Source organism: Puccinia triticina, chromosome 1A (genome assembly GCF_026914185.1).
Source record: "Puccinia triticina chromosome 1A, complete sequence".
Classification (NCBI taxonomy): Eukaryota; Fungi; Basidiomycota; class Pucciniomycetes; order Pucciniales; family Pucciniaceae; genus Puccinia; species Puccinia triticina.
Window position 1 is genome coordinate 9,114,787 of NC_070558.1, and position 23,873 is coordinate 9,138,659.

A 23,873-nucleotide genomic window follows, 5' to 3' on the forward strand; every position below is an offset into this window, starting at 1 on the left:
ATAACGATTTCCTGATCACTAGCACTACTGGCGTTGAATGTCTGTTTTGACTCTAGCTTCAGCAATTGGGGGTGTCTTTTGTTGGTGGCTATTTTGCCGGCATCTTCTGCGCTGTTGTCTCACAGTGAGTGCAAGCATTTCAGGTCAAAAATCTTCCCCCCTTAACTTGGCCGCTAAGATTCTTCGAGGGTTTCTTTTTCTTCTTCTTTCAAGTCCTGCCGATACTATGGTGTCAAAGTTGAATGCAGTTGGTAAGGAGGGCTCATCAAAGCCCACAGTCCGTTCAATCTACAAGGAAATTGGATCCGGAGGTCTCTGGGCTGGTCTCGGTACCCGTATCATGATGATTGGGACTCTGACGGCTTTGCAATGGTACGCGCCCTCAACCTAGCGCTTCGTTGATTCAAAATGTGGGACAACTGATTTTTTTTAAAAAAAATCTTACTTTCAGGCTTATCTATGATTACGTGAAAGTTTCTTTCGGATTCCCCACCACTGGATCAGCTGAACCTATCAAAAAGTAAAACAGAAAAACTATATATGACTCTTGAACTTCTTGTCATAATCCCCACGTCTTTTTATGCATCCAATTCTGCCTTTGTTGTGAAAGATGGAACCCGGAAATCATATCGAACCGATGATTTCGGCGCGGATGCCCTCCCCCCCAAAAATGAAAGAAGCCTGGAATGCCTTGAATGGAGGCGTCCAAGTGTAGATGGCCTGGGCAACAGTGATTGCTCGCGGATTGCGCCGTAGCTTTGGCACAGGCACTGTCTGATAGTCGAGCTAACTTTACTAGCAAACAATGCTGGGTAAGGAAGGCTGAAGCTCGGAAATTCCGTACCAGTCCGCAACCCATCTGCTGTGGTATGAAAACGCTCAAAACATGTTTTCCAACGTCAGTGCCTTCGTGGCTCAGCTGGTTAGAGCGCCGGTCTCATATCTGTCCTTCATGAACAATGTGATTGTCGTTGGACAAGTCATCCGGAGATCGCCAGTCCGATCCTGGCCGAGGGCATTATGTTGGCATTCCGCAGATGTCATACTTCTTTTTCGATCCGATTGAGTTGATGGATATGCTTAGAAGATTATAAAAACAAAGTCATGATGACACATGAATGCAGCTGGCATGACAGACTGAGCCAGTCCCGCCATTCTACACGGCGGGGGTGCTTCCTGGCCCGCGCGTTTGTGGAGAATCCCCCCGTCGTCTCCACCCTCCCATGGAAAATGCGTGGAGACGGCGGGCTTTCCCGTTGTCTCCACCCGCCTGGGATTTCCACGTCATTCCAATGGGGAAAATGACGAGGATTCCACGGCTGCCCCTGGGATCCCGGTGGAAACTGTCCCCGTGAGCTCCTCGTTGTTCTCAACGACAAGGAACCCACGGAGGCCCTTGCATTGCCGGTGTTAGGGTTATTTCAGTGATATTGGCTGGGTCGTGTGCGTCTTGAAGACAATCAAAGGCTCCCAAGGGAAGCGACGACTTGGCCTCGCCACCCCGCCCTTCCTCACGGCCCCCGGAGGTGGGCACAGCCAGGTGGCTCGCTTCAATGCATTTCATCCGGCGTCGGCGAGGCGCTCAAGAAGGCGCTGCCCGATAGCGACATGGGCGGCCGGACCCAAGGCTTCGTCACTAACGTGTGTTTCTCTCTCACTCTCTTTTCTCCTGCGCCCCCAAACCACTGATCCACCATCACCCCACCGCCGTGTAGCGGCGGCTCTTGTTGTCCGCCTCAGACGCCTTCGGACGGGTCATGTACTCGTACAAGGACGTCAGCGAGCTGGCCGGCTACACCGCCCGGGTCTCCGAGCTCTTTGACACCATGAAAAGCATCAAGCGCGGCCAGTACGAGAAACGCAAAGTCGGCTCCGCCAACACCGACAACTCCCAGCAAAGTCCGTCTTTCCACGACCCTTTTGGCTGACACACACTGACAACTATCCGGGGGGTTTGTCTTGTAGTGCTTCAGCAGCGCTGACAGGTGGTGGAGTCGGAGGACGAGATCATCTTTGATTGGGTGCCGATCATCTTGCCCAACGGAGACGTGCTGGTGAAAAGTCTGAGTTTCCATGTGAAGCCGGGGGTGAGAGAGTTTGTTCGCGGAAAAGTGAGGGATGGGGTAGAGAGAGAAGCTGACACTTGGAATGCTGCAGCAACACCTGTTGATAGTGGGCCCGAACGGGTGCGGGAAGTCGTCGCTGTTCCGGATCCTGGGCGGATTATGGCCGGTGTATGGGGGCGTGGTGACAAAGCCTGCGGCCTTGGAGTTCACCTACATCCCCCAGCGCCCGTACCTCTCTCCCTGGGCACCCTGCGCGACCAGCTCATCTATCCCGACTCGCGCGCAGACATGGCCGCCCGCGGCGTCTCCGACGACGACCTCCTCCGCATCCTTGCCATCGTCAACTTGGACACCATCGTCCAGCGCGAGGGCGGCTGGGATGTCGTCAGGGAATGGCAAGATGCGCTCAGCGGCGGCGATAAGCAGCGGCTCGCCATCTGCAGACTCTACTACCATTCCCACAAGGTACTCCTTCCCTCTATTCCCGATGGCATGGGTTGCTTACTCTGCCCCACTCACATGTTGTTGTTAGTATTCTATTCTCGACAAATGCACGTCCGCGGTCACGCTCGATGTGGAGAAGATCATGTATGAACACGAAGCTGGTGGCCCGGCTGGAGCAGCTTGAGGAGACCCGGCTCAAGAACCTCGAGGGCCCGTTGAGCATGAGAAAAACACACAATTTCCTGTTGATCAGGAATCAACATTGCTTATTGATCCTTTTTTCCTTCAACAAAACTTTCTTTATTTCTTGCTTCTCTTTGTGACTTGTTTTTTTTTTATCTATCAATCCCTTTTTTTATGTTTTTACGATGATATGCAATGCAGCTGTGGTACCCTGGTGGTACCACATTCTGCAATATTACCCGCGTTTTTGATCCGCTCCGCGGACCACCTTTGGTGGTCCCCACGGAAAGCTGAGGTGCGTGGGTATCACGGCAAATTCACGGGGAGTCCACGGTTGAAGGACCCGTGATCCACCCGTGGGCCCGACCTTCACGTCGGGATCACAGGGAATCCACGGGGAATCCACGCGGAGCCAAAAGCTGACGTGGAATCCACGGGTGAACCTCCCGGTGGTGACCCCGTGATTCCCTGGACCTCCAGCCGCTGGTCCGACCTCGCGCGGGGCTACCACGTGGAGTCCTCGTGGATTCTGCGTGATTTCCCCGTGGATGGACTCCCCGGGTGTAGGAGAAAGAAACCCTCCGCAGCTGCTTGCACGAGAAATTATCACGCTCCGGCTGAGGAGGCGCGGAGGCAGAGGGCTAAAAGACGCGTGCAGACATGACTATAATGTCGAAGAGCATCACAGGATGTTTTGAAGGCGGGAAGATGATGTTTAAATTTTGATTTCAAAGGGTGCAAAACTACGATGTATGGGGACAAGCGGTGATTATGGTACTTCAAAAAAACAAACATTGAGATACTATGATCCCTACTTCTTTTGAGGTTCAGCTGAACCAGTGGTGGGCAATCCAAATGCAACCTTGACATAGTCGTAGATGAGCCTAAATGACGAATGCCATGAGTGAGTGTCTTGGTCATGGGGGATCGATGAAAGGAATACATACCATTGGAGCGCGGTCAAAGTACCGATCATCACGATACGGGTTCCGAGACCAGCCCAGAGACCTCCGAATCCGATTTCCTTGTAGATCGAGCCAACAGTGGGTTTGGCAGAGCCCTCCTTACCAACAGCGTTCAACTTGGAAACCATGGTATCAGCGGGGCTGGTGACATGGAAGAACGTCAGCAGTCATGATAAATGATATGGCTGGGAGGGAGGTAGATGAAATAGTCGAACTCACTGAGATACAACAGCACAGAAAACACCAGCGATGTAGCCACCAACGAAAGAGACACCCAATTGTTGAAGCTGTGACCAAGGCAATGAATAATCAGGGAATGTTACTGATGGTCAGACGCACGAAAGAACACAAGTTCGGCTGCTCACCTTGTTGTAAGAGTCTTTAGGTTTACCGAGCGAAGCGTAGATCTTGGTGACAGTAGCTTCGAACGACCAGAACTTCATCATAGTGTACGGAATTTGACGAGACCAGAGCGATCCAAGGGACTTGTAGAGGCCGCCGGTACCTTCAACAGCGACAAACTTCTTGAATCCATCGACCATTCCAGTGGCAAAAGGCGGGATCGTGGTCTGCATTCGGACCTTGACGGCTTCGAGTGGGACATAGGCGGCATCAGCAATCAGCTCGGCGGAGGCAGAGCCGGCCAAGTAGATCGCGTCTTTGTATTTGACAGCATTGACAGGTCCGACGGCATCGGCGTATCTTCAGACAGGGAGAGACCGTTAGTCCGTCGGATTGACTAGCGCATTGCCAGGGGTAAGACGAGGAAGCACAGGGGTGTCCAGAAGACTTACTTTTTCTTGAAATACTCGTAGAAACCATATTTACAGGCACCTTGGACCGAGTAACCAACCCAGGTGGGACCAATACCGGTACTAGAGGAAGGAATAATCAAATTAGCTGTCCGGGTCTCTGGGTGAAGGTGGCAAGAGGCAGTGGCTTACTAGAGTGCGCTGAGTCCACCCGACTTGTAAATCTTGCTCCATCCGTCCATGTTACCTTTGTAAAGGGTCTTGTCCACCTGAATGATCGAGTGGGGAAGATCGGAGAGGATTCAGTGGGTTGGTTCCGATCATGCGCGATATCCAGTTGATGACAATACTGGACAAGTTGCATACCTGTCTTCGGCATTTGACCAAATCAAGTGGAGTGACGAGAGCGTGGGTGAGACCACAAGCGAGTACACCACCACCGGCACAAGCAGTGTAGTACTTGGTCGAGTAGAGTTCGATGCTGGCTTTCGAAGCGGCACCGACACCGGTGGCGGAAGCCACCTTGGATCTCAATGCATCGGCCTCGGAGCTGATTTTGTCCTTGGCACCTTCGATACCTTCTTTGGATTTGCTTTCGAGTTGCTTTGCCTTCGACTTGGCATCATCGACAATGCCTGGAGTGGTGACAAGCCCAAACAAATCAAAATGGTCAGAACACATATATACTTGACTACAGGAATATACTGCTCGAAACCACGCTAGCAAAGAGATCGGAATGGATAAGAGAGACAGAGAGGAAATTGGCTTACTTGCAAGCTTCAAAGAGGGGAAAGGCGTGTTGAGACCGCCAATCGAAGGGGTGAGAGAGTTGGCCAGAGAGGTCATGTTGGGGAACAAGAGCGACATCCTTGAACCTCAGGATTGGTAGGACGAAGTGGTTTTCCAGCAGAGAGTCTATGTAGAGTTCTATTGAGTGGTCAGCTCTCGTGGGCCGAGGGGGAATGCACTGTGGTCAACAGCACGATCGACCGTCGCGAGGACCCCTTCGGAGGGCCGACCCGGCACCCGCCCGCAGCATCCGGGAGCACACGGCAGCGCCTGGCGCAGCACTCTCAAGCCCCCCAACCCAACCCCTCCGCGCCACACACACAACCCTAACCTCAACAGGACTCCCCCCACATCCATCTGTACTTGAATCACGAAAAGAAGAATCCGAAATGAGTTCCGAGAAGACGGTGATCAACGGTGTGTCGATCGAGGACGACATGGAGGACGATTTTGACGATCTACTGGACAAATTCAAATCGCCCTCGGAAGCGAAGCAAGAAGAAGGGTCGCATAAGAAATCGGCGGGGAGCACGAAGCCGGATGACGCAGAAGCGGCTGATTGGCCGGGCCAGGAGATATCCGACGACTTTGCACGAGATCTTGCCGAGGGAATGGAAGCCTTACTAGCAGGGATGAAGGACGAAGACGGGGGCGAGTTCAAAAAGCATCTCGAAGCGCTTGTCTCTGTCGATGGCGGCCTCAATGGAGCTAGCGACTTACTCGAGGTCCTTAACCAGAAAGAATTCAGCTCGAACCAATCATCCTCTTTAAAACCTGCCGAACAACCCGAAACTGAGACTAAAAACTTTCAAGAGGCTATTCAGGAAACCATGGAGAAACTCAAGCAATCGCACGATTCTGCTAAGGTATAACTTCGAATACTCATTATTTATTCTCATCAGGTTTGATAACTATACGCTGCTTTTGCATGTCAAGAACCTTAGTATATGTTTAGAATCCAAGATCAACATATCTATTGCTACACTAGGAAGTCAGGACTGACTTCACTTCTAGCTGTTTATTATCTTCACACTAGGCAAAAAGTGCTCCTTCCGAAGATGAAAATATCTCAGCTTTATTCGAAAAAATGATGTCCGGCGAAAACGGATTACCAGACGAAAACCAACTGCAAACAATACTACAGTCATTCATGGAAGAATTGATGTCGAAGGAAATCATGTACGAGCCCCTCAAAGACATGAGTCGATTAGTGCGTTCCTGCGTCCCTTCCCCTTAGTCAACGTTACTGGCCTCGTCATCAGCTAATTTCGATCAAACACACCAACATCAGTTCCCGGATTGGCTGAACGAGAACCGAAGCAAACTGTCTCCCGAAGACTTGAAGAGGTACGAAACTCAATCGAAGATCATCGGACAAGTCATCGAAAAATTTGAGGATCCCAGTTGGGATGCAGAAGAAAAAGCTGGAGGAGAAAAATTCATTTCTCGCCAGAAGGAAGTCATCGAGCTCCTGACCAAAATGCAAGATTGTGGTCCACCCCCAAAAGAAATCTTAGGCGATATGCCTGCTGGTACGCCTGCCCCGTCCGTCTTATGACATAGTGGTCCTTGGAGCTGATCAATAAATACTTTTTTTTGCTACTTGTCCGACAAGAGGTGTGTTTGGCGAGGACGGTATGCCAAATCCTGAACAATGCTTGATTTTTTGATAATCTTCCTCTCATACCGCCATGTATAGTTTCTTTCCTTTCCTTTCCTTAATCCCTTTGACACACATGTATGTATACATCAAGTTTGCTTCTTTGAGTCAACCACATCATCTATTCCCAAGCGAAAGCCATGACTCCACTTGCAAGGCTTTTCGTCCAGGATGCCCTTGCGCGAAAGCGGTGTCTTTGGAAATTTTTGAGAGACTAGCAAAATCAAAGAGCTGGATATACATTTCTCTGAACTACCACTGACTAAGTATTTACAACAGTTTGAGATAACAGGATGAGCAAAGGTTGTTGGATCTACCAGCCCACGGACAGAGAAGGGTGATGGATGATTTTGCGCATATCCAACCAATCTGTTCGAGAAGGGCGTTGAGATGGTCCGGGATGACGAGCCGACGGAAGCCAGCTGAAGCCAAGTCGCTTTCCGCAATGCTTTGGCGCCCTCCAGAGCTAATGACGAGTTGAAGTGAGACTTCCAAACAAGGAGCAAAGCACACTCCGTAATAGGAGTGTGCCAAAGCACATGATGGATGAGCTTGCGCACATCCAACCGATCTATTTGAGAAGGGCGTTGAGATGGTCCGGGATGACAAGCCAACAGAAGCCAGCTGAAGCCAAGTCACTCCCGCAATGCTTCCGCGCCCTTCAGAGCTGATGATGAGTTGAAGTGAGACTTCCAAACAAGGAGCAAAGCACATCCGCAATGGGAGTGTGCCAAAGCACACTCTGTGATAGGAGTGTGCCAAAGCACACTCTGTAACAGGAGTGTGCTTTAGCACACTCTGTAACAGGAGTGTGCCAAAGCACACTCCGTAATAGGAGTGTGACAAAGCACACCCCGCAATAGGAGTGTGTGTGTACTTTGGACTTGGAGGATTGCCAATATGATTACATACATATTCCACTTTTGGCCTGCCGTATATGTACACATGTATGATGAACTAGGCCCCCCGGCAGGTGACCCTCTGCAAGGCGGAGCTGCATTGCAATTTGAGCTGCAGGATGCAATCCGGCTGCGGAGAGACAAACATTCAAGCAGGAAAGCACCAACATCAGGATTTTATTTAAATCCACAAAAGGAAATGTTGGAGATTGAAAGGGCATGTTGATGTGCCATCTTGTATAATGCGTAGACTACACATCCCTCGTTATGCTGAGATAGGTGCGCAGGGGCAAGTTGGGAAACTACTTCCAGATGCCTTTTTACCTGAGGTTTGTGCATTTCTGGTCTGCACAGTGATGAGGCTTGCTTTTGCAAAGCTCTCCTTGGAAGCCAATACATCACCCTAAGATGCTGCAGTTCTCAGCTAGCCAGCAGTGAATTCAACACATAGGTGAGATAGCCGACGCTAGGATTGTGGTTGATTTGGATAACCAAAGAGGTCGATTTATTTTCCCAAGAGAACCTTACCATTATGAGGACTCCCCTTCGAAGTTAAATTACAAAGTCTGGTTATTTCCTTGCGCTCATACTTCACACTTCAGCCTTCTAATTTTGATGCAATTAAAGCATCTGATTGACCTAATGCCATCAGAAGTAACAGGGGGTAGCCATCTTCAAAATTTTCTCCATTCCATAGCATTGGAGGCTGGAGGGTGGCCGCGGTTATTATTCCATGAACATCACCTCCAGACAAAATTACAACATGAAGTGTGCATTGATGGCCGGCTTGGTTACTGTTTCTCGTATCATCCGCCACGCTCAAACGCTAGAGGGCAGTCACACTTTCGACGCGATTGAATGACACTCCCGCCAGGCAAAAAACTCAGTGTATTGTTGCAAAAGTCAGCTGTATCAGCAGGTTCATTGCTCAACTTCCCAGTCGCAAGTTCCCCAAACAGTGGCTGTAAGCTCACCATTCATGTGGTGATTATCTCATTACTCTTAATTTTCTGCCGCTATGACATTCCCGTTCTTACAAGTTATACGTCTTTTGAGTTTTAGTTTTTTCCTTCAGCCAGATGATAATCTTGTGAGCGGCAAGGTGTTCAAATGTGATAAATCTCTTGCCCCTGTAACCCAATATAGCACTTCCCAGCCAAGCATCACATCAGTCACCCCAAAACCATTCTTCCCATCTGTTACATCTGCAACACTGGGTCGTTACGCTAACCATAGCGGTTAGCGTAGCGTAGCGCAGCGAAAAAGCGCTATTTTTTAGCGTAGCGTTAGCGCAATTGCACGCATATGCGCTAACGCTACGCGCACGCGGTGCGCAGCTATTTTAGCTGATAGCGTAGCGTTAGCGCAGATGCGCGCAATTGCGCTAACGCTATACATGCAGAGCGCAAAAGAGCGCGCGCTACGCTGCGCTACAGCGCCTTCAGCGGGAAAAAAGGGCTTTTTTTCCGCTAAAAGCGCTGTAGCGCAGCGCAGCGTAGCGTAGCGACTGTAGCGGCGCGCTAACGCTAACAAAGAATTGGTGCGCTGTTAGCGCCGCTGAAAATTAGCGCAGCGTAGCGGCGCTAACAGCGCGCTAACGCTATGCAAAATAGATGGGCGCTTTTTGCCGCTACGCTAACGCGTAGCGCTGAAATAGCGTAGCATAGCGTAGCGTAGCAACCCAGTGTTGGCATCCGGTATGCGACCAAGCACCCTGAATACAACCCTATCGCCTCCCGTTCCATCCTTCAGTGCAACCGGCCCCCCACCCAGTAAGTCGGTTTCTCCTATTGGCTATCTCTCAAAATAGCAACGGCTAAGACCAGTGACTCATGGGTTCCTCACAAACAGCAAAAGAATTGGCTTGCAAATCCAAGGCAGGAGAGAAAACATTCACATTCTGCGTGGCTGACTCATGCAGTGAAACCGCCAGTGAGGCTCATTTCTTTTAGCTTGAATTTCTCAAAATATTTGGTTGGTTGATAGGATCTAGCTGTATCAATGATAATATTTTTGATCTGCTGCTCTTTTGATAGCTTGCAAAGGCTGTAGGTCAGATTTTGGAATGGCAGTAAAAGTCAAGTGCATGTCTTACAACATACAGAACCAACAGAATTGTGAGTTCCTTGACCTTTTTTTCCTTTTAGATAATCATGTACGACTCCGACAGGATCAGGGTTATAATTTCTTCCAACTTAATTTTCTCTGGACTTCAACAGTCTGTCAAGACATCAATGGTATCAAGTTTGTGTGCGCTGGAAGTTGTGTAGCTCGCACCGGTAAGCTAGACGCATTCCTCTTACCTTCATTTCTTCAGTAAGAGAGGTTTTCATTTCAATCTGTCCCGGGAGGCAGATCGTACCATGTATCACGGCTGGTTTACCTCCTGGACAGGTACGCTTTGCACAGGCTTGGTTCCCGGATTTAAAACTAATGTGATCATTATTTTTTTATTAAGCATGTTCAATCTGCAAGTATGATAATGTCACCAAAACAAAAGTGTTCCGGCCACCATGGGAGCCAGAGATGCGCATCTCTCCATTATTAATCGCTGAATCCAACTCATCGCCAATTTGTCCTTCTTTCTGGATGATCTCCATGGTGGTCTTCGTAAATCTGGTGTGATATTCATAATTTTCCGGCGGGCTCCATCAAAATTAAAAAATAGAACGATAAAACTCAACAATCTACATCTATCCCCCAGAGCCAAACAAACCAGTAGAAAGCTGTTCAGAATCAGGTTGATCCCGGCGGCAAATTGAGCCGTCAAATTGATGCCGGCGCCGAATTCAGGTTTAACAGGGTTTAACCTACTCTGTTAGGTTGGTCGGGCTGACCCCGGAGGCAACATGAGTTGTTTCTACAGCTAATTAGATGAGAAAAAAAAAGATAATGAACAGGATTGATTGTGAAAATCTGAGTCCTAGCTCACATCAAAGCACATCTTGCAGAACTGCAGACTGGCCTATACTATCCAATGCTTAAAAAGGTGTCTTGCACAAGTTTTGTGGGGACCCAAAACCTGTAACAGCGCTGGCTACATTTCAAGTTGACGTTGGGGGCCATGCTTGAGTTTTACAACCCCACCTACGTTTATCAACCTCCCTTGGGGCTGCCTACAAGTCTTGAGCAGGTTTTCTGGGGTCCCAAAACCTGCAAAATCAGTTATGCACATGTTCTTTGGGGACCCAAAACCTGAAAAAGCAGTTTTGCACAAGTTTTGTGGAGACCCAAAAACTGCAGAAGTGATGGCTATATTTCAATGTAGCAGAGATAACATGTTGGAAGGCGTGTATTGCCCCCTGCCTCCGCAAGAACTTCCCAAAACAGGGTTTTCTCCTGTAAAAAAGGCTGGGTGGCTTGCCCAACCAATCTCAAACACCCCTATCTGCCCCATGCTCCCCTCCCATTTTGCCTGAACCAAGGTGTACCCATCAAAAATACCTACATTTGCCATGGGTTCCACCCCTCAACTAGAGATGGCCCCGCCACACCCGGGTACCCGTTTTGGTGCGGGTACCTGCAGCTGTTTTTAGCCCAAGTAGGACACCCGCACCCGCACCCGCACCCGCGGAGTGGAACAGAGCGGGTATTGGCGGTACCCGCGCGGGTACCTGCAGGTACCCGTTACGCAAAATGCTCTCAATACTCTCACAAAGACAGATATCGTTCTTATTTCTTCACATAGTCTTGTATACATAGTTATGGTGACAGTGAAGTGGCTAAAAGTCACTCCACAGTCACCACATTCACATTGCTGCCGCTACTTTTCTTACCCTTACTCTTAGACTTGTTCTTCTCCTTTGCCATGTAATCGTGGAGGGCCAGAGGCTTGATCTTGTTGTTCTTCGAATAGAATGACAGGGCCATCCCTCGACTTACTGATTTGGCATTGAGTTTGTGCCTCCTGACAGAGACATAGTCTCGGCCGAAGCTGAAAGTGCGCTCAACATCAACTGTTGTAGCTATGTATAAAAAAAAAATTAGAATGGATAATCAACTGAAGAGGATAAGAGGGTCTCATCTAATCTTACCTGGGCAACTAAGAACGTCGAGAGCCATCTGCGAGAGACCATCATGATTGTTTCCGCCCTGTTTCTGCCCGGCCCACCAATTGAGGGCATTGATCGGCTCGCCATCCTCCAAAAATAGGCCGCCCAAGAGCCAAATGTCCAATGGATCTGACACAGGTTCAGCTGATCTGGCTAAAGCAGCCGCACCTAGACCAGCAAGAACACCTGTTTGTACCTAAATAACAAATTTGATCAGCTCATGGTGAGATAGCGATATCGATTGCAGGAGGAAATTTACCTTTGGTGGTCCTTGTCTTGGTATTCTAGGGAGTGAAGTTGAATTTTTTGGCTTGTACCATTTGCTATACATATCGCGAGTGAGTCTGATGGCCTTGTCGATCCATTCCCTGGGCCACTTGGCAAGCTTAAAGTATTTGTCTTTGAAAGACGGGTGGAGAACTGGGAGTTTGGAGGCAGTTTTGCTTAGTCAACCTCAGAAAGCATACGAGATTAGAAGCGGGAATCCACTCACTCATTGCGATTCTGTATATTGGCAAACAGTCCGTAAGCGAATAGTATTTGTTTGTAATTGCAAGCCCAGCTCGGCAGGCGTTTCGTAAAGCTGCAGGATAATCACCATCCTTGTTTTCAATCACCGCCGAAAGATTTGCAGTGATTTGATTGATCAAGACGACAACCTCGGCAACCCGAGCCAAGGAGGATGTTGAGACTTGAAGGGTCATTTCGTAAAAAGGTTTGAGAACCTTCACCAGGTCCGCCGCCAAGTCAAAGTCCTCTTGATTCACATGAATGCCGCAAGGGGTGCCAAACGTTTTGTCTCGTTGCCACATGATACTACAGAAATGAGGGTCAGCCTTGTTCACAATCTGAATTAATATTAGCAAAGTGGTACTTACATAGCGTCCTCGCATCAAACGATGCTTGAAAGCTGCAAGTAAGTTGAGTTCCAACGTGTTGGGACGTCTCGCTCGACGTTATGAGGCCTCTTGCAATTCTTTTCTTGACAAAGCTCTATGAACTTTGCCTTGGAGTTCGGTGACTTGTTGAGTTTGGTTGCAATTCCACAAAACTGGATATGAGAAGATATATTGGGTCAATTCAAGTGTTTGTTTTACAGACCAGCCAATAAGTAAAAAACTCACCTTTGCAAGTGATTGGCGACAAGTTTCGGAGGTATAACTATCATCCACGCTCTCCTCTTCAATGTCTTCGAGGTCAGCCAGGGTCAGCTCATCGTCATCGCCAAGTTGTCCATGGGTAATATTGGGAAGATTGTCGCTGTCATCTTCTTCATCGGAGTCACCGAACTCATTGCTGGGGCTTTGGAAGCTAAAAAGGTAGATAGAGACAGAACGATTGTTCATGATCAGCGACAATTAATAAGCATAGTATGTGGTAAACAACGAACGTACCTTTCAATTAAATCATGGGCATCTTCTTCCTCATCGGATTCGTTGATCTCAGTAACTACGGGAGTGTTTGAAGGGGTTTTTTCTTTGCGTCCAAATCGTCGGAGTATCGCCTGGACTATGAGATTGAGGATGTGTGCGAAGCACCTGATCCAGTGCGGCTCACCTTGGAATTGCTTCCATTTGAGTTTTGCCAACTCTTCAATCATCACTCCGTTGTTTGCTGCATTATCGGAAACTATCCCACAGATCTAAGGGGAGTCAAAGAGGATCAGAAAGCTGAAAAGGGAATAAAACAAAATGAAAAAGAAAGAGTACGTACGCGATTCTCCAATTCAAACTTCTCAACTATGTATTGTACAACGCGAGCCAAGTAGCCACCAGTATGCCTTTCTTTGAGCTGGACAAAATCCAGAGGCATCACATTTAAAACAACCTTACCGCTTGGATCATCCAATAGTCGGTAGATAACTGCACCGATGATATCGTATCCGTTCGGTGTCTGCCAGGCGTCAACACCCAAGTACAGTGCCCCATTGTGGACCTGAGTGCAAGTCGAAGTTAGTTTCTAATCAATCTGGAGAAAAATAAAAACAAAAGTTTACCTTCAGCTCCTCAAGGAGCTTCTCCTGAACACTCAAATATAGCTTATGAATCGCGATCGATACCGCCTTGCGAGTCGGAAGATTCTTTAAGATCTTTGGGTGGAGAACCCTCTTGAAGCTGATTTCCTCCAAGGCTGAAAAGGGTTTTGCGCCCTCAGCGCACCATATAGCACATCATTGCAAAACCTAGAGCCCAAGAAAGAAGGTATTCAGATGAGATGACCAAATAGAAAGACCTGGAAATAAGTCTCACCTCCCGCGGGTCTATGTCACCCGTGCCGGTTACTCCACACGATGCAAGCGACTTGTTACTTGAAGGATTTTGTTGCTTCCTGAGGCATCGACCCGCATGTGTCAGAAGATTGCTGCAGGACAAGTCGTATGTCGGGCGATTAATTTTTTTAGAACACCTGGTGAGAATAATATATTCAGGTTAGGATAATATATTCTAGTTGTCTCGAATAAAATAAAATATACACACAATTTACATTGCCATGCAATCATGCGGCGATTGAACTTATCGAGCTGATCTGATAACTTGGGTGGGTCGTAAGAAGCGTATGCCGAGCTCACTTGATTCTGGGAAAGTTTGATTGCATTTTCTAAGGGATTCATGCTGGTGAGCTGGCATATCAAAGTATAGATGATAAAGAATAGGAAATGGAGGCTTACCTAGTCGCTGCTCATCAGTTGATTCAGGTCCGGAGGGAACGTTTGCGCCAGCCGAGTCAAGATCTTGATCGTGATCTTCTTTGCGATAATCTTCTTTGTTGTTTGATTGGCCGGTGGGTCTGTCTGTTTCGTCTTCTGACCTTTGTCGGGGTCGCTTGCGCGCTCTGGCCATTGTGTAGGTAGGAGGTTGAGGGCGCCGGGTATGGTTGAGGATGGGTGAGGTTGCCGGGTATGGTTGAGGATGGGTGAGGTTGCCGGGTATGGTTGAGGAGGGGGAGGGGAAGCCCGGTCGGAGATCCTGTGGTGCGCAGCTGCAGCGCACACAAGTACAGCTGTGCGCGGGTGTGGCAAAAAATACCCGGGTACCCTATGGGATATCCCCAGAATATCAGACATCCGCACCCGAACACGCACACGCTGGCGGGTACCCGCCGACCTTGGGCCGGTACCCGCCAGCGGATAGCAGGTACCCGCCCGCGGGTTCGTTTGGCCATCTCTACCCTCAACAGCCAATGGAAGAAGAAGAAGATCCCAGAGACCGATCTGACCGGTCTCAACTGTGTTGATCTAAACACACCTCCTCTGTAACCGTCATGCCAAACATGGTACCAACATCTTCAGACTCTAGAGTATGGGCTACAAATCCAAATTCTCAAAAAAAGCCGCTGGCACCCTCTTCAGAATTGGGAGATTCACCTCCAAAGAACAAAAAGAAAGGGACCAAGAGGCCTTGTCAAGTTGGATCCTATGTGGCTTTGGGAGGAGGTACCCCTCACAGGAGTGTTTGAGGATGCAGGGACAGTATTGAGATCATTAGCCTCCCAAAAAACATAACAATCCTTATGTTTCTACCCCATGCGGCTTATTTTAGTAGTCATATTGCATTATCTGTAAAACAATTACAACTCAGGGTGTAAACGGGTCAGGTTTGGGTTGCAAAACAGCGCCCAAACCCAACCCAAAATTTAGCGCGGGTTGGGTTGGGTCAGGGCAGATTTGAAAATATGCTGCTCAAACCCGACCTGACCTCATACTATTTTGGGTTGGGTCGACCAACCTACTAGGCGCCAAAAGCCCCCAACTTGACTGTTGGAGGTGTCTTAGTTGGGTTGCAGGCTGACCCAATTAGAAAATAGGCTGCCCAAACCCAACCCAACAATTTTACAAGTTGGGTTGGGTTGGGTTTGGGTCCTTGTCATTTTCTTTAAGAATGTGCCCAAACCAAACCCAAAACCCAACGGGTCTTGGGTTGGTTTTGGGTTGGCCCAACCAATTTACACCCTGAATTACAACTGCCTTGGTGAAAATGCATCTTAATTTTATATTTTTCCCTGCCTTTTGCCATTAATATAACAGGCCAATAAAAAAAGCACAAAAGAACATACTGTAACTATTATGTGTTACACATAACAGGATGGATAACTTGAATAATCCCATTAGATTACCATTATCCAACCCATCATTGGTTTTGGGTTCACACAAAACCTGCACAAACCTGTTTTTGCACGTTTTGGGTCCTCACAAAACTTGTGCAGAACTGATTTCATAGGTTTTGGGCCTTGGGTCCTCATGAAACTTGCGCAAAACTGATTTTTGCAGGTTTTGGGTCCCCTGGAAACTTGCACAAAACTGCTTTTGCAGGTTTTGGTTCCCCACCACAGGTTCACAAGACTGCTTTTTTTTGCAGGTTAAGGGTGCCCAAGAAAGTTGTGCAGGACTGATAGACAGCCCCAAGGAAGGTTGAGCAAGAATTGTGGGGTTGTAAAACTCAAGCATAGCCCTACTGGTTCGAGCCGAGCAAGCCGACGTCGGTTCAACCACTGCTGTGTGCCAGCAGACGTCGCGTGGCCCCCGCCGCGTGTCAGCCGAGCGAACTGGCGGCCAACAAACTTAAGGGCCTGTACCATACAAAATCTGTTTTTCTTGCGCAAGGGAAAAAGGTTTTTTTTTGTGCTTTTCTGATTTTTCAAAAAACACATATTTGGAAAAACAGATGTTGATAAACGTGTACCACAACTGTCACTTCAGACTGCAGAATATCCGCACTCCTCTGCCATCCATCTCCATCATCAAAACCCAAGTCATCAATCCAGAATACCCAAATCGACCAACAGATCATCCAACCATTACACATACAACCATGGACAACAAGCTGTTTGCAACACTTGCGGCCGCCGCCACATCAATCATGGAGATGAACAACGTCTTGCTTTCAGTCGCCGCCGCCGGGGTTGCTTGCAAATACCTCGGAAGCATTTGGAATACATACGCGGCATACTATGGCGATGGTGGGCAAGCCAGGTACACTCGCTTCCTACTAGACGAAGTCAGACCTGAACTTTTTCGCGAAATAACTCGAATGGAACGTTCCACATTCAACAATCTTGTTGAAGAGTTGACGATGAATGGTCTGCTTAAGAATGGAAGGTCAGTCTTGGTCGAAGAGCAGGTCCTCATCTTCTTGGATATTGTTTGTTACAACAACAGCATGCGCCAGACGGCAGTCAAATTTCGACGTGGTTTGTTCACTGTTACCCGGTGAGATAGATTTTTGCTTCTTCTTGACCTTTGGTTTGAGTCATTAAAAATCTAACAAAGATGCCTTCAATCTGCTACTTTGGAATTGTGCTCAACTCGTTGGTAGCAATCTATCCAAACTATGTAAAGTTTGACATGGATTCATGCAATCAGCCCGAAGAAATTGCACAAAACCCAAAGTACCAACCATTCAAGAACGCACTAGGAGCACTTGACGGAGTATTTATCCCAGCGACAGTACCAGCAGAGTCTCAAAGCCCCTGGCGAAATCGGAAGCATTTCATCGCCCAGAATGTCCTCGCCGCGGTAAATTTCAACTTTGAGTTTGTCTATGTACTCGCTGGTTGGGAAGGAAGTGCCCACAACACTCGAGTGTTTAACAATGCGACTTCGAAAGGCCTTAACATACCTCAAAAGAAATATTTTCTTGCCGACGCCGGATATGGCCTTTGACAAGGTTTGATGACACCTTTTCGAGGCACCCGATACCACCTGGAAGAACAGGCTGCGGCAGGACTCAGGCCAGCTAACAAAAAAGAACTTTACAACTTATGACATGCTAGCCTACGGAATATTGTCGAGCGCATCTTTGGATGCATCAAGAGAAAATTCTTGATCCTCCAATCTGCCCCCGAGATCAAACTAAAGAAACAGGTCCGATTAGTCTACGCACTCTGCATGCTGTGGAACTATATCCGCAGTCATGAGAGTGTCAATAATCTGTTTGACGATCCTGAGGAAGATGCGCGAACGCTTTTGCGCACACAGATGGGGGAAGATGAATCATTTGATGTCACCGAGGAGGATTCAATAATGAAGCATCGACGGGAGCGACTGGCCAAAAAGCTTTGGGATCAATATGTAGCCTACAAAAGATCTGCTTAGATGTCAACCTCCCTGCAATATTATCACACGCTCCTTCCCTCATCAAAGTTTTTTTTCTTTTGTGTTCCACACTGTCTCTCTCAAAAGTGGCTACACTTCTATTTTGAGAATTCCAACAATGTTATTTTCAAGTGCAGTCAACTTCCAAAAAACTTATGGTTGTCGGGTGTGGTTCAAATTTGTCAGAATGAAAGAGAAACACAACCAGAATAAGTTGAGGTGATGGAAAATATGATAAAACCAAGATCAGAAGGGGAACCGCAGGATTGTTGAGATCAAGCTTTGGATGTCAATAGATTAGGTCGTTCTAAGTTGATAGGTTGTTCAATGGCTGCCAAACACAATCATAGCTGAACAAATTCCGAGCCGAGCTGAGCACAATCCAAGCCAAGCTGAACACAATTGGAGTTATTAAGCTGAGCCAAGCTGAACACAATCGGAGCTGCTAAGCTGAGCCAAGCAAATGGATCAGCCAGTGCCAAAATGACAGGTGTCCAATAATTCAAGCTTACATTTTACTTTTTCTTTGCCTCCTCAACCTTCTTTTCGAGCCATAGCTGGCAAACTTCATCATTCGAGGTACGGCAGAGGGAAAGGAATGTGTGGGCCTTGCTCTTGTTCTCAAGTACCAATGCAAACTCGATGTAGGTTTCATTCAAGACTTGTCCCAAGTATTGGTCAGCACATTCTTGAAGTGCAACGTCCAAAACAGTAGGTTCGCTCGGAGTAATGGCGGAGGTAGATGGATTGCTGGGTTTTTGATTGGTAAGGGCTGAGGCAATCTTGTAGAATTCACCCACAAGACTTTTTGAGTTTTCTGATACGGTATTTATTGCGCTGCTGATGCTTTCCATCTCGCTTTTGATGAGAGCATTCTTGGATTCACGGACCCGTTTGGTCATGTTCAAACCAGCTGTTTTGAGTGATGATTTGACTTCAATATCAACATCGCTACCGCTGTCATCATCACTGAGAGTTACAATCTTTCTTTTGACCGAAGTGAGTTTTGCGGCTTCAGTGGTAGTTGGAAAAAGCTTGGAAGTCGCTATTTCTCCAGTTGCAGCCTTGCCCAAAAAAACACTATTGGCGAGATCATACACCAGAAAAGGTTTGTCCTTGAGTTTTCCAAAGTTTCGACGTGGATGAGCCGTTATCAACTCTTCCCACACGGTTTTGTCCGCGGTGACAGTGCCTCGAGCTTCGTCCCAACCAAATCCACTTTGATCTCGAAGGAATTTGTAGTCAAGGTATAGTGTTCGGAGCGCATTTTTTTGGTTCTTGATTTGATCAAGACTGAGAGTGAGGCTATACTTTTTATTCAACACATCTCGGACAACAGACCATGCTTCTTTCTTCAAGTTGCCGTTGTCAGTTTCATGGCCGGCCGCATATTGCGTGGCAATGGACTCAAGAAGGCACATCTTCTGATTGGTGGTCCAAATATGGTTGGGAGTTTTTGAATCACTTTCGTTGTCTTTTTTGGGTTCAGCTGACTTCTTCTTTGGCTTTGCTTTTTGAGTTGCCTTCTTGGGATCAGAATTCTGTTGGGGCTGGACTGTGGATTTGGACATTGGAGCCGGTGTTGGTGGCGAGTTTGGAGATCTGGGTTCTGATGAGAGTTGTGGTGGGATGGTGTCCTTAAGGACAACTGGATCAATGAGATCAAGAGTGATGGACTTTGGCATCTGCAGAGGGTGCGGAAAAATAGAGGTCAAAAAACAGGGTCAGACCTGTTTTTGAAAAGCACCCATTTTTGAGGAAAACTATTTTCCGGATATGTCAAAAAACAGGCGCTGTGGTACACATTTTTTGGTGAAAACAGTTTTTTTGCCAAAAAATTAATTTCTGGGGGAAAAACTGTTTTTTGACCGGCTATGGTACAGGCCCTGAGTTGAGGGAGGGACTGGCAGATTACTGAAAATTTTGGGAATTTGGCAAAAAATCAAGTTCCTCCTGTGCCAACATTCACCGCTTGCGGGCAAGTCCCTCCTGCGGAGGTCGTGTTAAGTTCGGACTGCTTCCTGTGGCGGGATGGCGAGTGGATCGAGCCCAAGGAGCTTGCCCCGCCCCACCAGGTCCGCTCGCTCGTCTTCCCCGCCCCGCTGAGCCTTGTCCTCGGCTACTCCACCGGCGACTACGCCTCCGTCACCCTCGTCGCCGTCCCCGCCAACAGCCGCGAGCCAATCAGCCACACCCTCGCCGATCGCCGGCCTCCTCGCCCGCACCGACGCCCCCTCGCCCCTGCCCCACCCCTCGCTGAAAGCCGCCGGGCTCTCCAGCCTGGCATTGAAGACCCCCGGCCTCGCCGGAACACACAAAGTCGCCCGCAACGCCGTCCTCGGGCAGGTACATACCCGGGTGGGTACCCGCCCGATTTTTTTGAAAATAAGCGTGTTTGGTGCATTGAAAGCTGGCAGGTACCCGCGGGTACCCGCGATAAGTACCCGCCGCACCCCCCAGGCGGTGCCGGATGCGGTGCCGTGTGTTGGGTTTGGGCGAAAAAACGGGTGCGGTACCCGGGTCCCAAGGGGACCCGTGTCCACTGGGGCATTCCTTAATCTATGCCATGTCACTACAAAAGACTACTACATTACCTATATCTATTCCCCAACAGGATCTCCATCTGCATTTTCAGATTGGAGCTTCAAAAAATCTTCTCAATGTAGTTAACTCAGATTGGAGCTTCAACAGATCTTCTCAATGTAGTTAACAGATATAATGTCTTGAATTAGTTCCGTTATTATGAACTATTGCATGTTTCTCTAGGTTGTGTAGCGGAAGGTTGAAATGCCAAGCAAAAGAGCATTGGTTTTCTCTGTGAATGCATATGTGCAGTGCTAGACCAGGCTCTTCGCCGTGTTTCGGTGTCCGGGGCTTGACCGCGACTTTTCTGGACTTCTTGCCGTAATAAAATGAAAACAATTACACTTTTTGATTAGTTTGAGAATTAGTATCGCAATCAGGGTCCCCTTAAGCCCTTACAGTGTGCTCTTAAACATGACCAAGCCGCGGGAAGCTCCGCTGTCAGTTTCCCGGATCAAGCATAAATCAGGACGTCATCCCTCGCCAGGATGTCTTACATAAACTTACCGAAAATGGTAAGTAAGTTATGTAAGTTGGCAAGCCTCTTCTTCAACTCGTCCTCCGCTTCTCTTTGTTTCTACTACACATCATCCACCATGGATTTCTACCCCCGGCTGTCGATCCTCGAGCGCAGGAAGAACTTGACGGCCTCCAAGGCATTCGACCAGCTCATCGACTACCTCGAGAAATCACCCGCCGACCTGGACCCTGCCTTCAGAAGATCGTCCATCAGGATCATCATCTTGGATCTCGCCGCCCATCTCTCTGGGAGGACGGACTGGTCGACTGAGAGCAAGCCATTCGTCCCTCCCCAATGCTCATATATATGGTTATCTAACCTCTGACTTCGCTGTCCCTCAACAGCTACCTTGCGCGCACTCGTGACTTTGAAACTGCTTGGTCGTTCCTCAATCGCCACCGATGACCTGGTCTCCCATCTACCACTCTTCACGCGTTATGCCAACCTACTCCCACCACTCTCTCCCCAATCTGACGATCCGAAATCAACGACGATCCGCTCTGCCTTCTGCCCGTCGATCGTTCAGGAGTCGCTGCGCATCCTGGCAAACGCCCTCTTCTTACACCCGCTCTCCAGGTCGTCCGTGGATCTCCTACCCGCCTTGAGCTCCCTGGTCGAACTCGCCGCCGGTCCATCCGATAGACCTCCTCATCCGGACCCCCAACCTACTGCCGATCATCCCGATCACCATCTCAACTCATTCCTTGCCTCCAGGGCCATCTTCCTCATCACCGCCGTGCCCTCCAACCTGGTGATCGAGTTGATTGAGAAGACAGACTTGGTCGGCTGCTTTGAACGGTCCTTCAAGCACGAAGTCCTCCAGAAGAAGAGCAAGCCACATCCACTTTCCATTCCATCCATCCCTCAGGACGTGCTCATCGAACATCTCAAGATCATCTTCAACCTCATGGTTCATTACTCTAAAGCTGTCCTACAGTTTGGCCAGCCTAGCTCGCCCATAACCGGACAAACTCCATTCGGGACCTCTTCAGATTCCAATGGTTCCCACGATCTACCGGCCTCTCCTAGTCGTCGGGCGAGTCTGAAAGCGCGCCTTATGAATCAAATCAACATGAAAAAGATCACCCGCCGAGCACGCTCTGGAACATCGAGTATCAAAGAACAGGAAGCCCTCAATGAGATATCCACATACCACGATGACCATCGTCCCATTCATATCAAGAACGCCCATTCGCCTCATCGTCGCTCTCACTCAAAAGCTAGCAGTCGGGTACCAAGCGTAGATCAGGACTTGGAAGCTCTGGATAGTGTCACCGACCCACACAACCATATCTTTGCTGGGTCTGTAATCTGCTCACTCATTTTTCTAGTCGTGTACTCACTGATCCTTCTCAAATCTTCTACTCTATCCTTTTCCCAGTCTTCTTCCTCATCTCGTTCAGTTATTTCTGCTAGAACCAGTTCCCAGTCCACCCAACCTGAAGCCCCCGTTGACTTCCTTCATGCACACCTTCCTCAACTTCTCCCCCTCGACGTCGAGCTTCTTCATCCATGAATACACCCTATCAGACGAGTCGAATCGGGAGATGGACATCCCACCGGTGATCGCTAAACTGATCAGCATCATCGATCAGGTCACTCACTACTACTGCCCTGGAGATCCTGACGACCGATCGGTGAAAGAAAAGTGCCACGCAGACTCTATGGATCTCGACGTCGATCTCACTCAGGTCATCCTCTTGACCGCCAACCTCATCTCTCCTCATCCCTCCGGGCCCACTGGACTCAACAAACAGAGCCGGGAAGCACTGATCGAGAAGATCGTCCCAAGTGCGATCGATCGTGGGGTTGGTTTAAATAAACAGGATAATTTGATTGGTCGGATCTTGAGATTGATGAACTCGATCAGATTCGAAGCCCTCAAGCATACATGTGGAGCCTTCTTGAATGCACTATATGCAGAGGACAGTAAGTCAATTCATTCGTTGTTTGTTTCGCCGGGTGATCATTCTTCCAATCTCTTCTAGAGAATTGGGCTGACAGACAATCGGTGCCGGATTCAATGTAATTTTGTCTGCCCTCAGCCGATCGGCTTTCGAGTCACGTTGGATATGGACCCCTTGCGGGCTACTTCCTTTCGATCGGCAAGGCGGGGATAAATCCGGATAGCAAGCATTCACCTGCGGCGGAAGTGAATCCGATCACGGGAACGTACTGGCCGAGTGGGGAATCGAGTGACCGGGCCGAGCCGGCGATGAGCGATTTGGAGAAGGAGCAGGAGGCTGAACGGATGTGTTCTCTATTTGACCGGATGAATCGGGGCGGGGTGATCACCGCGCCCGACCCAAGGAAGTTGGCCGTCGAATCGGGGAGGTTCCAGGAGATCGAACAGTCCGTTGATGCCAAAGAAGACCAAAAAGAGAGACTAGAGGAAATCAAAGCGCTCAAAGACTTTCAACTATACAAAGATAAGAAAAAGAATAAGAAGAGTGTTGATCAATAGCACGTTTTTCTTTCTCTACCGCAAGTTCATTTTGTCAACTTACTCACCTATCGTTTTTTTTTTTCTTCTTAAATCGTCGTTAAGAGATAATCATGAGGCTTTGAAGTTTAAACTCGTTGTTAATCACCACCTAATCACCCAGATCCGCCTAATTACTATTTTTTTACTCCCCCCTCCCCAAACCACCAGCTAATCATGTAAAACGCCTAAGCATTTTTTCCCCTCTTGGTATCTTTCCCTGGATAGACAATTATTTCTGCATCAGGCTCTATTTTCAGTTGTGGCTCTGATGATTCCTAATGTTTTTTTTCTTTTTCCATGCTGGATTCTGTTAGCCAGCATCTCTCTTTTTTCTTTCTTTGACCACTATGTTGTGTCGTCGTTGATTCGGCGAGCTGATGATGA

General features: G+C 48.4%; 4 protein-coding genes across 4 annotated transcripts; 3 read left to right on the top strand and 1 right to left on the bottom strand.

Annotated features, from left to right (window-relative positions):
- Positions 1 to 1,757: 1,757 nt before the first annotated feature.
- On the top strand, positions 1,758 to 2,783 carry PtA15_1A1019 (uncharacterized protein; the record flags this gene model as incomplete). The annotated part of the gene is made up of 4 exons (XM_053165080.1): positions 1,758 to 1,899; positions 2,158 to 2,531; positions 2,669 to 2,720; positions 2,764 to 2,783. 4 exons carry the CDS (start codon positions 1,758 to 1,760, stop codon positions 2,781 to 2,783), a joined length of 588 nt encoding a protein of 195 aa, XP_053017232.1.
- Positions 2,784 to 3,504: 721 nt separating this feature from the next.
- On the bottom strand, positions 3,505 to 5,277 carry PtA15_1A1020 (uncharacterized protein; the record flags this gene model as incomplete). The annotated part of the gene is made up of 8 exons (XM_053165082.1): positions 3,505 to 3,577; positions 3,641 to 3,799; positions 3,878 to 3,945; positions 4,024 to 4,360; positions 4,453 to 4,533; positions 4,603 to 4,679; positions 4,777 to 5,045; positions 5,181 to 5,277. 8 exons carry the CDS (start codon positions 5,275 to 5,277, stop codon positions 3,505 to 3,507), a joined length of 1,161 nt encoding a protein of 386 aa, XP_053017233.1.
- A 311-nt stretch (positions 5,278 to 5,588) lies between these two features.
- Positions 5,589 to 6,757, top strand: PtA15_1A1021 (uncharacterized protein; the record flags this gene model as incomplete). The annotated part of the gene is made up of 3 exons (XM_053165083.1): positions 5,589 to 6,065; positions 6,236 to 6,409; positions 6,491 to 6,757. The coding sequence occupies 3 exons, from the start codon at positions 5,589 to 5,591 to the stop codon at positions 6,755 to 6,757; spliced, it is 918 nt and encodes a 305-aa protein (XP_053017234.1).
- A 14,323-nt stretch (positions 6,758 to 21,080) lies between these two features.
- Positions 21,081 to 23,468, top strand: PtA15_1A1022 (uncharacterized protein; the record flags this gene model as incomplete). Its single annotated transcript, XM_053165084.1, has 4 exons — positions 21,081 to 21,276; positions 21,349 to 22,306; positions 22,386 to 22,933; positions 23,050 to 23,468. 4 exons carry the CDS (start codon positions 21,081 to 21,083, stop codon positions 23,466 to 23,468), a joined length of 2,121 nt encoding a protein of 706 aa, XP_053017235.1.
- Positions 23,469 to 23,873: the final 405 nt, after the last annotated feature.